The sequence below is a fragment of the Danio rerio genome, chromosome 20 (genome assembly GCF_052040795.2).
Source record: "Danio rerio strain M-AB ecotype USA chromosome 20, GRCz13ab, whole genome shotgun sequence".
NCBI classification, from domain to species: Eukaryota; Metazoa; Chordata; class Actinopteri; order Cypriniformes; family Danionidae; genus Danio; species Danio rerio.
The window spans coordinates 6,516,556-6,530,679 of NC_141040.1; the positions used below are offsets into that span (position 1 = coordinate 6,516,556).

The window sequence follows — 14,124 nt, forward strand, 5'->3', positions numbered from 1 at the left end:
TTACGTACATTCATGTTATTCAATGTAATGCAATGTATGCTCAAATAAGCACAGGGCTTGACATTAACACCTAGCAACTCGACAAATGCGGGTAGATTTCAGCTTTGGCGGGTTAGACAGTCATTCCCACTAGCCACTTTGGCTGGTTGAAAATCATTTTTAAATTGTGGTTATCTTAAAAGCAGGGTTCGACAATAAGGATAACCCAATATGTGTGCAAATGTAATATTAGAATCGAGAAAAAATAACTGTGTTTGTGTGAGCAAAAGAAAGCAGGTGAATACCTAATGAGAGGATGATTACTCGCACTAACAGCTGATGCGGTGCGTGTGACTGTTTAAAACACGTGCGCGCTCCCGTTTCCTTGCGTGAAGCAACCGTGCCTGCAAGGTCTAATGTGATCGGTTCTCTCTTAATTAGACTAGACAAAAAGTCTTGCTGCTTTTAAGAGCTCCAATTTTGTCTTTTTGTAAGCAGCACCGATTGCTTTCGCTTTGAACTAGGGATGTAACGGTATCAGAATTTCACGGTACGGTAATACCTCGTTATGAATGTCACGGTACGGTATTTATTGAATCATTTACAGGAAAAACAAAACTTATGAAAATACTCCAAAAAAGTGCCAAAAGTGTCAATGACATACAAATTAGCCATCTATCTGTAAGCTTTGAAACACTAACTTCAATTTTAATAACAGAAAATTATTAAACCATGTAAAAAAATAAAGTTTCAATTTAGTATTGTTGAAAACTCATCACATTCAACATTTAATCACTCACTTACTTAGATAGAGATGGCTTTAAAGGAAAATTATCATATAACTATAATCTGGTAAAAGCTGGTATCTCTGGGTATTTACAATGTCCCCTGCAACAGAAAATACCCTCTCATTTGGGACTGAGGTTTCTGGGACAGAGATATGACTTGGCCCATGTTGACAGCAGTGGGTAATGTTGTGCATTGTCTTTCCCCCACTTGAGAGGACAAACCATGAGTGAGATAGAGGTCTCTTTGCGGTACAAGTCAATGACTGCATCAATCTGAACAGTGTGCTGTGTTTCTGCAGTCCCCATGACTGCTATTAGTCGTATTCCCCAACTTGCAGGCACGTGCACACATAGGGCTCAACATGTGCAGTGCACATGCCCTTTTTAGTCTTGGATAGAAAATGCCCTTCCAAAACGATCAAAAGTGCCCCCGCGACGCGACACAACCTCCGTCCAGCCCTTCAGTAGATGCGCGACAACACCGCTCTTGAGTATGCGCGCTCAACCCCCCCTCGCGCGACAACACAGCTGATCAGTACGCGCTCGGCGACAACACCCGCTTTAGGTTCGATCATTTCCATCTTTTTTTCATCTCCGCTACTAGCAGCACACTCCATTTCCGCATTACTGGATCTGTAGCGACAACAGACCGCAAAGGATTATGGCCACGCCTGGGCTGATGGGAAATGTAGTTTCAGCTACCTCCCGTTCGCTTCATTCGCCTGAGCAAATTTTCTCAGAAGACCTATAGTTTTACTGAGTCATGCGACTTTGATAATATCGAAAAAAATTAATATTGCGGTATGACGGTATTTACAATACCGTTACATCCCTAGTTTGAACAGATTATTAATTGGCCTTAACCGTGTGTGTGTGTGTGTGTGTGTGTGTGTGTGTGTGTGATCATCCCTTCATTACCACACACAGTATGTTTTTCACCCGCTTTCTTTTGCTTAGTTATTTTTGTTAATATGGTTTAATTATCTTTTATTTTACAATAACATTGCTTTAAAAAGAGATTAACTCTCCATTTATCTGTAGTTAACTGGTGATCTGAGAGATCTTTAGCTAGGACAGATTACTGTGCATATTTTTGATACATGAAAACAATTACCTTTTTTCATTAGTTTTTTTTAAAGAAATGTTTTGTTAAATAAAAAGTATAGCATACAGCTATATTTAGTTTGTTTCAACATTTAAACTTGTGGCTAAGAAATAATTATTGTTTGGAGTGGTCAGAGATAAATTTGGTAAATCCTTTATTTTGAGTTCTGAAAAGTCACGTGAAATAAAAATATAACACTATGAAACCATGACCTATTTGCTCATACACGATATACAAAAAGTGAATTGAATGAGGAGGCATGCGGACATACCACAAAATCTTAAATAAAGTCAGATTTAAGCATATAAAAATATATTCCCAACAACAAAATTGTGACTAATGAAAATACAGAGTCGCTAGTAACGTTGGAAAACTACTAGCCACAGTGGCTGATGATCGAAAAAGTTAATGTCAAGCCCTGTATAAGCAACATGTACAAGTTTGTTGTAGCAAACCTTTGACTACATTATTAGATATAGGGTCAGTTTGCTGCAAAATGTAAATAATACCATTAATTAGATACTTCTAATGAATTGTATTATTTAACATTTTTGGAAAAGGTTGTGTTATAGTTTAGGGTGAATTTAACAGTGTAATTGTGAATGTCAGTTAATAGCAATAATTATATACTTTAATGTAATTAACATTAATGCAATGAACCAACATGTAGGTGATAGGAAAAGCAACATGTACACATTATGTCAATGTTGACAACAGTATTAGTTATAGGGTCAGTCTGTTAGAAAATTACAATTGTCATCATTTAATCACCATTATGTCTTTCCACTTATGTAAGACGTTTGATAATCTGAGAGATTTACATTTACTCGGCCAAAATTCTGACACTTCAAAACATTCCTAATCAGATCAGTGAATATAGTCCTTTTTCATGGCTGCTGCATGGAGGGCGCCATAGCGACCAGCGTCTTCCGGTAGAATGCTAAAAACTTCCGTTTACAGCGTTTACAACTGGTAATTTGCGCTCCGAAAATGGGTTTCAATGGTGTATTTAATATATTACATAATATATTAGTGGTTTTGTGACACACAACTTAGAAATGTGTCTGTTAAAGCCGTTATAATCTGTCAGATGTGGTTCAAACCCATCAGTAATAAGAGAAAAACATTTTCCTAGTTCATGTGTCTGCCGTCAGAAATACAGTGTGTGTGTGTGTGTACACACGCACACGCAATACTTCACTGCATTATAAAGCAAAACGTATTATTAGCATGAAACTTATGTAAGTCATGCAATTTACAAAAAATACCAATAAAAATCCGTTACTGATCCTCTGATGGCTGATTTGCTGTTCAATCTAATCGCGAACCGTTTATGTATCATTTCATGTGTTGTTTTTACCACAGTTTGTGTTTTTCTGTCATTTCGAAATGACACTAGCCTATATTTTCACGTTGTAAATGTTATTAAATCAGTGTGTCAGTGGAACAGTACAGGCTACGTGTGTGTCTGTCAAACATTTTGGTGAACTACATTTGTTTGGGCTGGTTATATATTTGAAAGAAAGAGAACCTGTTGACTTTAGCGATGACAAGGCTTTATTTAAACGGCAGAAGATGCCGTCTGACAACGAGGGAAAAACGCCTCACAGTAGCTGTTTTCCAGGAGACGGTGCTGATGGACAACATAATTAGTTCAAAGATGATAAAAGCTGGTAAAATAAATTAAAGCTATCATTTCAAAGCTGTCCAAATGTTTACATGCATCAGCTGCTGACCGGAAGTTCTTAGCATTCCCCTTGCGCATACACGCAAAGCATCATGGGTAATTTTGCGTTCCAAGAAAAAGGTCTATAGACCATTTTAAATGTGGTAATGTCATATTACCTGGCCCATGAACATTTCCTGCTTGTTGTCAAACTACTTCGCAACTTTAACAAAAGGCGATTTAATCATATCTTAACATTAAAAAAGCCATCAGAAGATTTTTGGATTACAACATTTTGGATTATTGGAAGCTATTTAAATTCAAAATATTATACAGGGAATAGGTTAGGACCATTGTTATTGTTTATATCCCTCAAATAGCCTGTTTCCACTGAGTGGTACGGTACGGTATGGTTTGGTACGCTTTTATGGCCGTTTCCACTGTCAAAAGGCGTACCAAACCAAACCGTATCATACCACTTTTTTGGCACCCTTTCTAAAGGGTATTAAACATGAGAAAGGGTACCAAAAGGCGGAGCTAGACGCGCAGCTGAACGCTATTGGTTGACAGAGGTTTGTCAATCGCTTGCGCAACAAGCCGAAATGAAAACAAATAACCCGCCATGTTTAAAATACACAGCCGACGAGCCGAGAGATTGCAGCGTAATTATATATACATATAATAACGAGCCATGGTTGACCCGGGCTCAAGCAAACCTTGTCGTCGTCTTGATGAACAGCCACAAAGTCAAAAAGAAGAGCAGATTTACCCTGTGCCCATTAGTTTTTTTTACGAGCCAGTCTGATGCGCGAGCAGTTTCGTTTTCTTCCTTTCACTCGCCGCACGTCTATATCTGAAATAACAAACTTATTGAGCTGATGATAATAATGTGCGCTTGATTATTGACATGCTTTTAAAACCTGATCCTATCAGGAACTGACCAACGCGAGAGGGAAGCACGAAAAAACAAAGGAGAAGCTGGAAAAAAAGAGCACATTATTTCTTCAGCAAACGTGAACAAACTGCCATGTTTAACTATTATGATCACCTTCAGGACTATTATGAACTCAGAATGACGGAATTACTTTCTGACAGAGGCTACACGTGCTGCTGAAGATTAAAGAAACAGATGAGAGATCTGCACTGTCTGTGGCCTATATTTCGTGTTGTTCATTCATTCGTTTTCTTTTCGGCTTAGTCCCTTTAAAATCTGCTTTGCGCCGTGGCGCATGGTCTAAAAGGGTTGAGTTTATTTTCTTAATGAGTTATAGGTGTGTTTTGAGAATAAAGCAATCAGAGTCTCATCTCCCATTCCCTTTAAGAGTCAGCTGCGTCGCATCATAAGTGCATTTGCTATTTACATGATGTAAAGTAAGTGGAAGTGGAAAAACGGAGCATTTTACAAGCAAACAGTTAACAGTTTTTTTTTTTTTTTTTTTACAGAAAACAGTTCAACAGAACATCTACCGCTAGATAATCAATCTACTTACACATTCGCTCTTGGATAGGGAAACCTTGTACGCACAGACATCAATTAGCCTATAAATAATTCATTTCGTTTGTTAAGCACAAAGATTTGTTTCAAAACTATTTCTAAATTCAGTTCTTATTTCCAGCAAACGAATAAATGAACAATAATAACAAAGTGTGTTCAAAAACCTGAGTTATTTCCTAAAACACATGCTGTGCCCCATATGGTCTAAAACCTGACAGGTGAGCAAATCTAAGCTTGTTTTTAATTAAACAAATATAAATATGGATATAATAAATATTAATGATAATAATAATAATAACATTATACAAAAGCAAATTGTTATGAATGAACTGAAAAAGCCTCCCGAGATGAAGAAGACATAAAAGCAGTGATTTTTCATATTTATGTAGGCTAGAAAATAATATGTTTTGTAATATTTTAATCCTTTATATTTATATCCTATATATATTCTTATTATATCCTATATAGGCCTACCCTTAATATTTAAATTTTTATTTAAGATATTTCCGTATTGCTCTACATCTTTTGTGTATTAAGCAGCTTGTAAGCGAGGCGCAACTCTAGTTTAGACCGGGTTTGTTTTGGTCAAATGAAAAATCTATTATAGTTTCTCAAAATAGCAACGCGCCAGCAGTGCGCCTCAGAACGCCTTCCTTTTTAGACCAGAACGGCTATGGACGCACATATGAGCGCTAATGCATTTGGTATTTAAAGAGCATGGCGCAACGCCTCAAAACGACTTTTGTGCTAAGCTGAAACTAGCAAACAAGTATTCCGCCGTGCCTTGCGCCACATTGCGCCACATTGCGCCGGGTGTATGATAGGGCCCAAAGTGTGAACACAAACTAACTGGTTTGAAATAAATAGTTAAGTTTAGGTGAAATTCTTAAAAAGCATCAGGCATCTGACACTCAACCCCAGGTAGCCCCAGGAGAAATGAAAATGTCTGCTAAGAGACAAAAAGCATGTCAGCAGAGCGCACTGGAGATGTCCTACCTCTGTCTCCCACAGGGTTGATGCACTTGTGCAGCCTCCACTGCCGACTGCTGCTGGACACCTGGACTATGTGGAACTCACGAACACCTGCTTCACTCTGAAGAAGAGAGAAGATTTAAATCAATTTCCACAAAAATCTCCGATGTATGAGTGCCTCTGACTAAGTCTAATGAGCCAAGCCAATTTAATATAGCAATTTATGGAATATGAAAGTGTGCTCTCTGGAAAAAATGGGCTTCTGCAGGTTTTACTAAGTAAGTTTAGGATTTTAAGACCAACTAAAGAAAAAAGGGGGGAAGGGGGATCAAAGAGAAAACAATGCAGCAATATGTTGAGAAATATGTATTATGTGAAAGGAAATACACATAAAGAGTAGCATTTATGCACTGTAAAACCCAATAAGTTAAAGTAACTCAAACCATTTAAGGGAAACCGATTGCAACAAACCATTTAAGTTCAAAAACTAATCCTAATGAGTACTGTGAACTTAATCCATTTGAGTAACTGAAGCAATTTGAGCACAGTAAAACCCAATAAATGAAGAGAACTCAAACCAACTGAGTACTGTAAAACCCAATAAGTTAAGGCTAACACCACTTCCATCAGCAACCTAGTTTTCCCATGTGGTCTCCCATCCAGGTAATGACCAGGCTCAGCCCTGCTTAGCTTCAGTGAGTAACCGTTCTTGGGCTGCAGGGTGATATGACTGTGGCGTACAGTGATACATCGTGCCTAAATGAATTGTACAGCAGTTCTGTGTCTTGACTGTGATGAAGCATGTGACAGTTTATTAGGAAGAGCTCACCGTATTAACGTTCTCCACATCCACAAAGACCAGCATGCTGGTGTTCTTCTCCTCTCCGTCTCCGGCCTCTGGTTTCTCTCTCTCTCTACTGTACAGCGTGTTGCTCTGGCTGGCCGTGGCTCTGATGCTCAGCGATCGACTCGCACATATGAAAGCAGTGTGTCGAAGGACCCGGTGACTGCAAGTTTCAGAGAAATGAGGATGAGTCACTGGAAATCATGCAGCAATCGAAAAACCTCGCAATCCTGTTACAGGCCAATTAGTCCTCTTTAAACCACAGACAGCAAATGTTCAAATGAAAATGGATTTGTGCTATTTGATTATGAGCCACTTCAGAGAGCCCTCCACAATTGCAGAGCAGCAAATGAAAATTACAGAAAATGAATTTTTCACTGTGTGCATTGTGGGGGTTTTTTCAGTGAGAAAAGACATAACCGGTTCCGGTCACCACTGACATCGACAGTAGGAACCAAAAAATAAAGGAAAAAAAAAAACACTTTTAAAGTCAATACGCTTATTTCACGCGGCCGCCATTTTAGAGAACCAAAGCGAGGCTGCGGTGGGAAGAAACCCGGAAGTATAGCATAGATATATACACTAGATATCGCATAGGGACCCTGAGCATGCGTCAATAGTAGGGATGTAACGGTTTTGTAAATACCGTCATACCGCAATATAAATTTTTTTCGATATTACCGTAGTCGCATGACTCGGTAAAACTATAGTTCTTCTGAGAAAATTTGCTCAGGCGAATGAAGCGAACGGGAGGTAGCGAAAACTACAATTCCCATCAGCCCATGCTTGACCATCATCCCTTGCGGTCTGTTGTTGCTACAGATCCAGTAATGCGGAAATGGAGTGTGCTGCTAGAAGCGGGGATCAAAAAGAGCTGGAAAACCTTAAAGCGGGTGTTGTCGCCGCGCGCGTACTGAATAGTGGTGTTGTCGCGCGAGTTCTGATCAGCTGTGCTGTCGCGCGCGTACTGAATAGCGGTGTTGTCGCGTGAGTTCTTATCAGCTGTGTTGTCGCGCGAGTTCTTATCAGCTGTGTTGTCGCGCGAGTTCTTATCAGCTGTGTTGTCGCGCGCGTACTGTAAAGCAGGGACGGAGGGTATGTCGTGTCGCGGGGGCACTTTTGATCATTTTGGAAGGGAACTTTCTATCCAAGACTAAAAAGGGCATGTGCACTGCACAGGTTGAGCACTGTGTGTGCACGTGCCTGCAAGTTGGGGAATACGACTAATAATCAGTCATGGGGACTGCAGAAACACAGCACACTGTTCAGATTGATGCAGACATGAGATCTCTATCTCACTCATGGTTTGTCCTCTCAAGTGGGGGAAAGACAATGCACCATACCCACTGCTGTCAACCTGGACCAAGTCATATCTCTGTTGTCCCTGAAACCTCAGTCCCAAATGAGAGGGTTTTTTTTTTCTGTTGCAGGGAACATTGTAAATACCCAGAGATACCAGCTTTTACCAGATTATATTTATATGATAATTTTCCTTTAAAGCCATCTCTATCTAAGTGAGTGAGTGATTAAATGTTGAATGTGATGAGTTTTCAACAATACTAAATTGAAACTTAATTTTTTTTACATGGTTTAATATTTTTTTGTTATTAAAATTAAAGTTCCTGTTTCAAAGCTTACAGATAGATGGCTAATTTGTATGTCATTGACACTTTTGGCACTTTTTCGGAGTATTTTCATAAGTTTTGTTTTTTCCTGTAAATGATTCAATAAATACCGTACCGTGACATTCATACCGAGGTATTACCGTACCGTGAAATTCTGATACCGTTACATCCCTAGTCAATAGCGCCGCCACATTGCTACAGTGCTCCCAGGACAAATGTCATTCTACCGCACTAGTCAAGACAGTGTTATTACGTGAATATGCTGGACTTTAGCGCTGTCTACAGGTGTTGTAACGAGCAAACAAAGAAAACAAAGCACAAAGGCAGAACATTTCATAGGTATTATTAAGTTTTTTTTCTGTTTTTGTATGTTGTGAACTTTTGTGCTAATCAGGTAACGTTATTGATGATAACAGTCACTTACTGCATTCACCATAAGACAAAGCAGCTCCAACACGCACTAAACACTCGGCTTATGCTAGTTTTGTTGAATAAAATCAGCAAACAATGCAAAAGAAATATGACAATGAGATGCTGCGCTGCCAGAAACTTGTTGTCGGCTAAGGTTAGTGAAAGAGTCGTTCGAGGGATTCATTCACAAACGAATCGCTCCCTCCATCAGTATGAGAAGTGAAAGCAGGAGAGGAGCTGTGTTTCAGGACATGATTAGATCAAATTTAACAGGGAGGTTGGATAGTACATTTCTGTACACACAAACACAAGCTTTCTGTCAGGAATGCCCGTGCGGTCACTGATCCATCAATGTAGAAAAGTGATGTAAAATTATAATTTTCGTAATTAGAAAAAAAAATTACATACTAACATCCAGGAAAACTCCCGATCATAGATATATGTGTATATGTGTATATCTCTGGCTTTGGATGGCCACAGTCCTCCACTGTACATTGGTCCCGCATTCATTTCAAAGGAGCGCTACCCTGTAGCAAGATGGCGGCGCTATTGACGCATTCCGTCCAATAGACAACAATAGGCCAGGCGACATCTAGTGTATATATCTATGGAAGTATAGGACAAGCACTGTAAACATTGCAGTAACATGCCATGTACTACAAACCTCCAGCTGTTGCCGAGATTTCAAAATGCAGAAAATGGTGCAACCATCACTTTAATATTATGTAGTAAGTTTATTTTAAACAATTAAAAGCAATTTAGCATCAAACAACATCACAATCTCAGTGATACGCTTAAGTGTCCTCCTAGGCTTCAGCTCATGGCACCAGTTAAACACCGTGAGGATGCTTTCCTGCTTCAGTCTATGTAACCCGGTGAGTGATAAAACAAAGCAGTCCTCTGCAGCACACCCTCGTGTTGTCTGTGATAGTGTTGTCCTGGTACTGAAGTTTTAAACCCGGCTATTTCCCCGCTAACATGGAAGCGCTGCTGAGCGCGGATGTCTCGACACGACCAATAGTATAAAGCTGCAAGCCCGGAGACCCAACCGCACGCTCAGACCTGCTCGCTCAGACGGCTAGATCTGCACTTCCAGACCTTTACAGTGCCACCTGCTGTTTAAAAGATCGACTAACCTGATTTCAGCTGCTTCTAAATTGTAATTTAAACTATTTTTCTACTATAAAATATTAGGCTGTGATTGAATAGATTATTATATGAAATATTAAACGAACTAGATTTTTGATTTAATACAATAATTCTATTGTATTTTTATTAATTGTATTTGTAAATATATATTGTTCAGTTGCTTCAATATTTTCAAACATTTGTTGTTGTTGTTTTTTTATCATTAAGGATTTATCACTGTTTCATATTGAGTTGAGGGAATGAATATTATCTTCATATACAATAAATTTCTTCACATACAATTATAGTACTCTAGGTAATTTTCTCACAACCAACTTTATTTTTGTGTACTTTTTCATAAGGTCCTACAAGTCAAGTTGCAAACAATGCATGGAAAAATGGTGAAAAATAATAATTGGAGTAATAATTATTTTTTTACGTAGAAAATAACATCAAATAAAATAAATGCTTTACATTCTTATTGGGGAGATTTTTCATTTCTAGAGCAAAAAAACTGGAATATCTTCAGTCTTTGGTACACTGTATTAGTGTTGGCAGAGACCCACTTTTAATAAAAAAATTTGTTTTGATTTCACCTAATAGAGCTCATATTGTAAATTCTATGCAAATTTAATTGATATTTTGATTTCCAAAAAACATGTTTGTAATCATTAAAATTAAAATTTGTGTCACTTTCTCTTTGCTGATAAGATATACAGCCAGATACACAACATTCCTATGTAACTCCCAATGATACTTCCGGTTTTCTTCCCACCGCAGTCTCGACTTCGCTTTTGAAAATGGCGGCCGCGTGAAATCAGTCTATAGCTGGTAGATCTCAACCACTTGAGTAAATATGGCTTGGGGTACCACTGCTACACTGATAACGGTCAAATCTATGTTAGTGCTCGCCCCGATCTTAACACTGCTACATCAGTTTTTTCTGCCTGTCTTTTAGAAATTAAGGGCCCTATCATAAACCCGGCGCAATGTGGCGCAAGGCGCGACGCAATAGTTTTTTGCTAGTTTCAGCTTGGCGCAAGAGTGGTTTTGAGGCGTTGCGCCACGCTCTTTGAATAGCAAATGCATTTGCGCTTATATGTGCCCCCATAGGCGTTCTGGTCTAAAAAGGAAAGCGTTCTGAGGCGCACTGCTGGCGCTTTGCATTTTTGAGAAACTATAATACTTTTTTTAATAGACCAAAACAAACCCGGTCTAAACTCCGGCGCAGAGTTGCGCCTCGCTTACACACTGCTTAATATGCACAAAATGTAAAGCAATACGCAAATATCTTTCTACATGAAAAAACTACAATATTAAGGATATATAGGATATAATAAGAATAATATATATAGGATATAAATATAAAGGATTAAAATATTACAAAACATCGGGAGGCTTTTTCCGTTAATTCATAACAATTTTCTGTTGTATAATGTTATTATTATTAGCAGTATTATTTATTATATCCATATTTATATTTGTTTTATTAAAAACAAGCTTAAATTTGCCCACCTGCAGGTTTTAGACCATATGGGGCACAGCATGTGTTTTAGGATATAACTCACGCACACTTCGTTATTATTGTTCATTTATTCGTTTGCTGGAAATTAGAACTGAATTTAGAAATAGTTTTGAAACAAAACTTTGTGCTTAACAAACAAAATTAATTATTTATAGGCTAATTGATGTCTGTGCGTAAAGGTTTCCCTATCCGTGAGAGCGAAAGTAGATAATGCAGATGCTCTGTTCAACTGTTTGCTTGCAAGTGAAATGCTCAGTTTTTCCACTCATACTTACTTTACGTCATGTAAATAGCAAATGCGCTTATGGCGTGATGCAACTGGCTCTTAAAGGGAATGAGAGATGAGACTCTGATTGGTTTATTCTCAAAACACACCTATAACTCATTAAGAAAATAAGCTCAACCCTTTTAGATCATGCGCCACAGCGCGAAGCGGATTTTTCCGTCCTTGTATTAGTAAAAATGCATTCTGACACGCCCTGAAAATGTTTGCGCCCTGCGCTTTGCCCATGGACCGTCAAAACAGAGCCCTAAATCTTAGATGAGTCAAAACTCCAGTGCTATTTTGAGATTTCGCCCGGATTTTGAATACCCAAATTTATAAGCTTCCCAAATCCACATGCAGAGGTGTAAATGCAAAAATTTGGTATCATTTTAAAGAAAACCCTTTGAATTTTCATAAAACACTACTGAAAGTGTTTAAAATATCTGTATATGTTGTCTGTGTTATAATAAACACCTAAACGTTTTTTTTGTTGTGGCGGGTTAGACGGCCAGTCCCACTACTGGCTGAAATTCATTTTAAGTTGACAGTGCTGGCTCGACGTCTCGACGTGATGCGTAAAAATGTGATCTTAGAATCGAGAAGCAGCACGACTGACAAAAAAGCTTTTCGCCGAGCAAAAGAAAGCAGGTAAATAAAGAATGAGAGGATCAAGCGCACGGTGAGAGGCTTTCCTCACTCACTGAAAAGGGCTTTAGTGTCGCGCGCACAGATGATCGGATGCGTGCGAGTGTGTTTTTTACAGTCATTGGTTTAAACTAGTGCTATGCTCGTGCACAGTGCACCCACAGTCCTTCAAGGGGTTGAGATTCTTTGTAAGGAAGCAGCAGCAGTGGTTGTCGCTTTCGCTTTACCCATTCTTTGAACAGATTATTAATTGCCCTAACATTAACCATCATCCTTCCATTATCGCACACAGAATGTTTTTTACCCGCTTTCTTTTGCTTGCTTATTTTTGTTAAAGGGTCACGAAACACCAAAACACATTTTTTGAGCTGTTGACAGTCGTATATGTGTCCCACACTGCTAAAAACACTATTAGGACACCAATATTCCACTAAAAAGTGTAAATTGGTTGTTTTTGCGTTATTTCAAGCTAATTCGTACTTCCTGTTTGAAACTAATTTTTAAAGCTGCGTCACGGTCATGACATAATAGCATGTATTCCAGCGTGCAGACTGGACGTCTGTGCCAGAGTGAGTCTTATTATGTCTTACAGTGTGTTGCATTAATGCATGAGTAAGGCTTGGTTCAAACCAATCAGCGCGCTCTATTGTGCAACTTCATTAATATTCATTACTGTCACAGTGTTTAGACGACAGAGACGCCACGTTGTGTTGGCAAAACAAGCGTGAAGTGTTGCTTTTATAGTTTGCTGCAGTTAAGTTTTGTTTTCATTTTCTCTCTGTGAGAGCGCAGCTGGAGTCACGTGTGGATTAACAGTGTACGCGACGCTCGACAACAATAACTTACGTGTCAAAGGAGGAACATTGTTTACCTGAGAGTTGTTCTCATCTGCAAACGCTGAGATCCGGATTCGCTTGTAGTCTCCTCTTAATAAAGACGCGGCTCTAGTTGCTGGTGATTGTCCTGTCTCTACAGATTTGGTAAGTGAGCGACCAGTGCTCTTTGTTTATTCAGTTTGTTCGTATCGAACAAACTATTGCACCGAGTGTAAACATGTTAGCACTACAACTAAACTTTAACCTCGTGTAGGATTTTCACCGCATTTAGTGACCGGAATAACACACGCGGCTTTCTGACGTTACCTGCCGTGTGCATCTAAGTTTCCGTGAAATGCTGAGTTTTGTTTCTCTCGTTCGCCGTGCGGTATCAAACACTGCATTAAAAATACACGCTTACAGCAGTTCCTCGAATCAAATATTTCGTTTGTCGCGAGGGACATGAATGAATTCCCTGAATGAAAAAGCCAAACTGCAGTTAAAGTCCACCATTTTATAATTTGGCAAATAATTCGACTACAGATATCCATGTAAACACAGTCACTTTCTCCCCTGTGTGTGTTTGTGTGTGTGTGTTTTGACTCTGAAACTCCCACACCATGCCTCTTATCTTCCTCCAACACTCCCCCCTAAACAGAGCTGGACACGCCCACTTTTCTGACTTTTTCCAAAGTAGAGGTGTGAAAACACCCTGCTGAAACGAGGTGGTTTCATGGCCCTTTAATATAGTTTAATAATCATCCTTCACAATAATATTGCTTTAATATGTTGTTGTATTCATAGTTAACTGGGGATCTGGGATCTTAAGCCAGAACTGACCACGGTGCATAGTTTTACATG

At 38.9% G+C, this 14,124-nt stretch overlaps 2 protein-coding genes across 6 annotated transcripts in view; both read right to left on the reverse strand.

The window, feature by feature from the left end:
• The window catches only part of dsc2l (desmocollin 2 like), a 1,349,056-nt gene that overhangs the window by 395,384 nt on the left and 939,548 nt on the right, over positions 1-14,124 (reverse strand). The gene's annotated exons all lie outside the window — the stretch shown is intronic.
• Positions 1-14,124, reverse strand: part of trappc8 (trafficking protein particle complex subunit 8) — a 187,491-nt gene that overhangs the window by 74,162 nt on the left and 99,205 nt on the right. For all 5 annotated transcript variants that reach the window (XM_087297930.1, XM_087297929.1, XM_087297928.1 and 2 more), the window contains 2 exons: positions 6,835-7,012; positions 6,030-6,126 (listed from right to left, as the gene is read on the reverse strand). In XM_087297930.1, the coding sequence (XP_087154056.1) occupies positions 6,030-6,126; positions 6,835-7,012 (275 nt within the window). The remainder of the gene's footprint in view (positions 1-6,029; positions 6,127-6,834; positions 7,013-14,124) is intronic.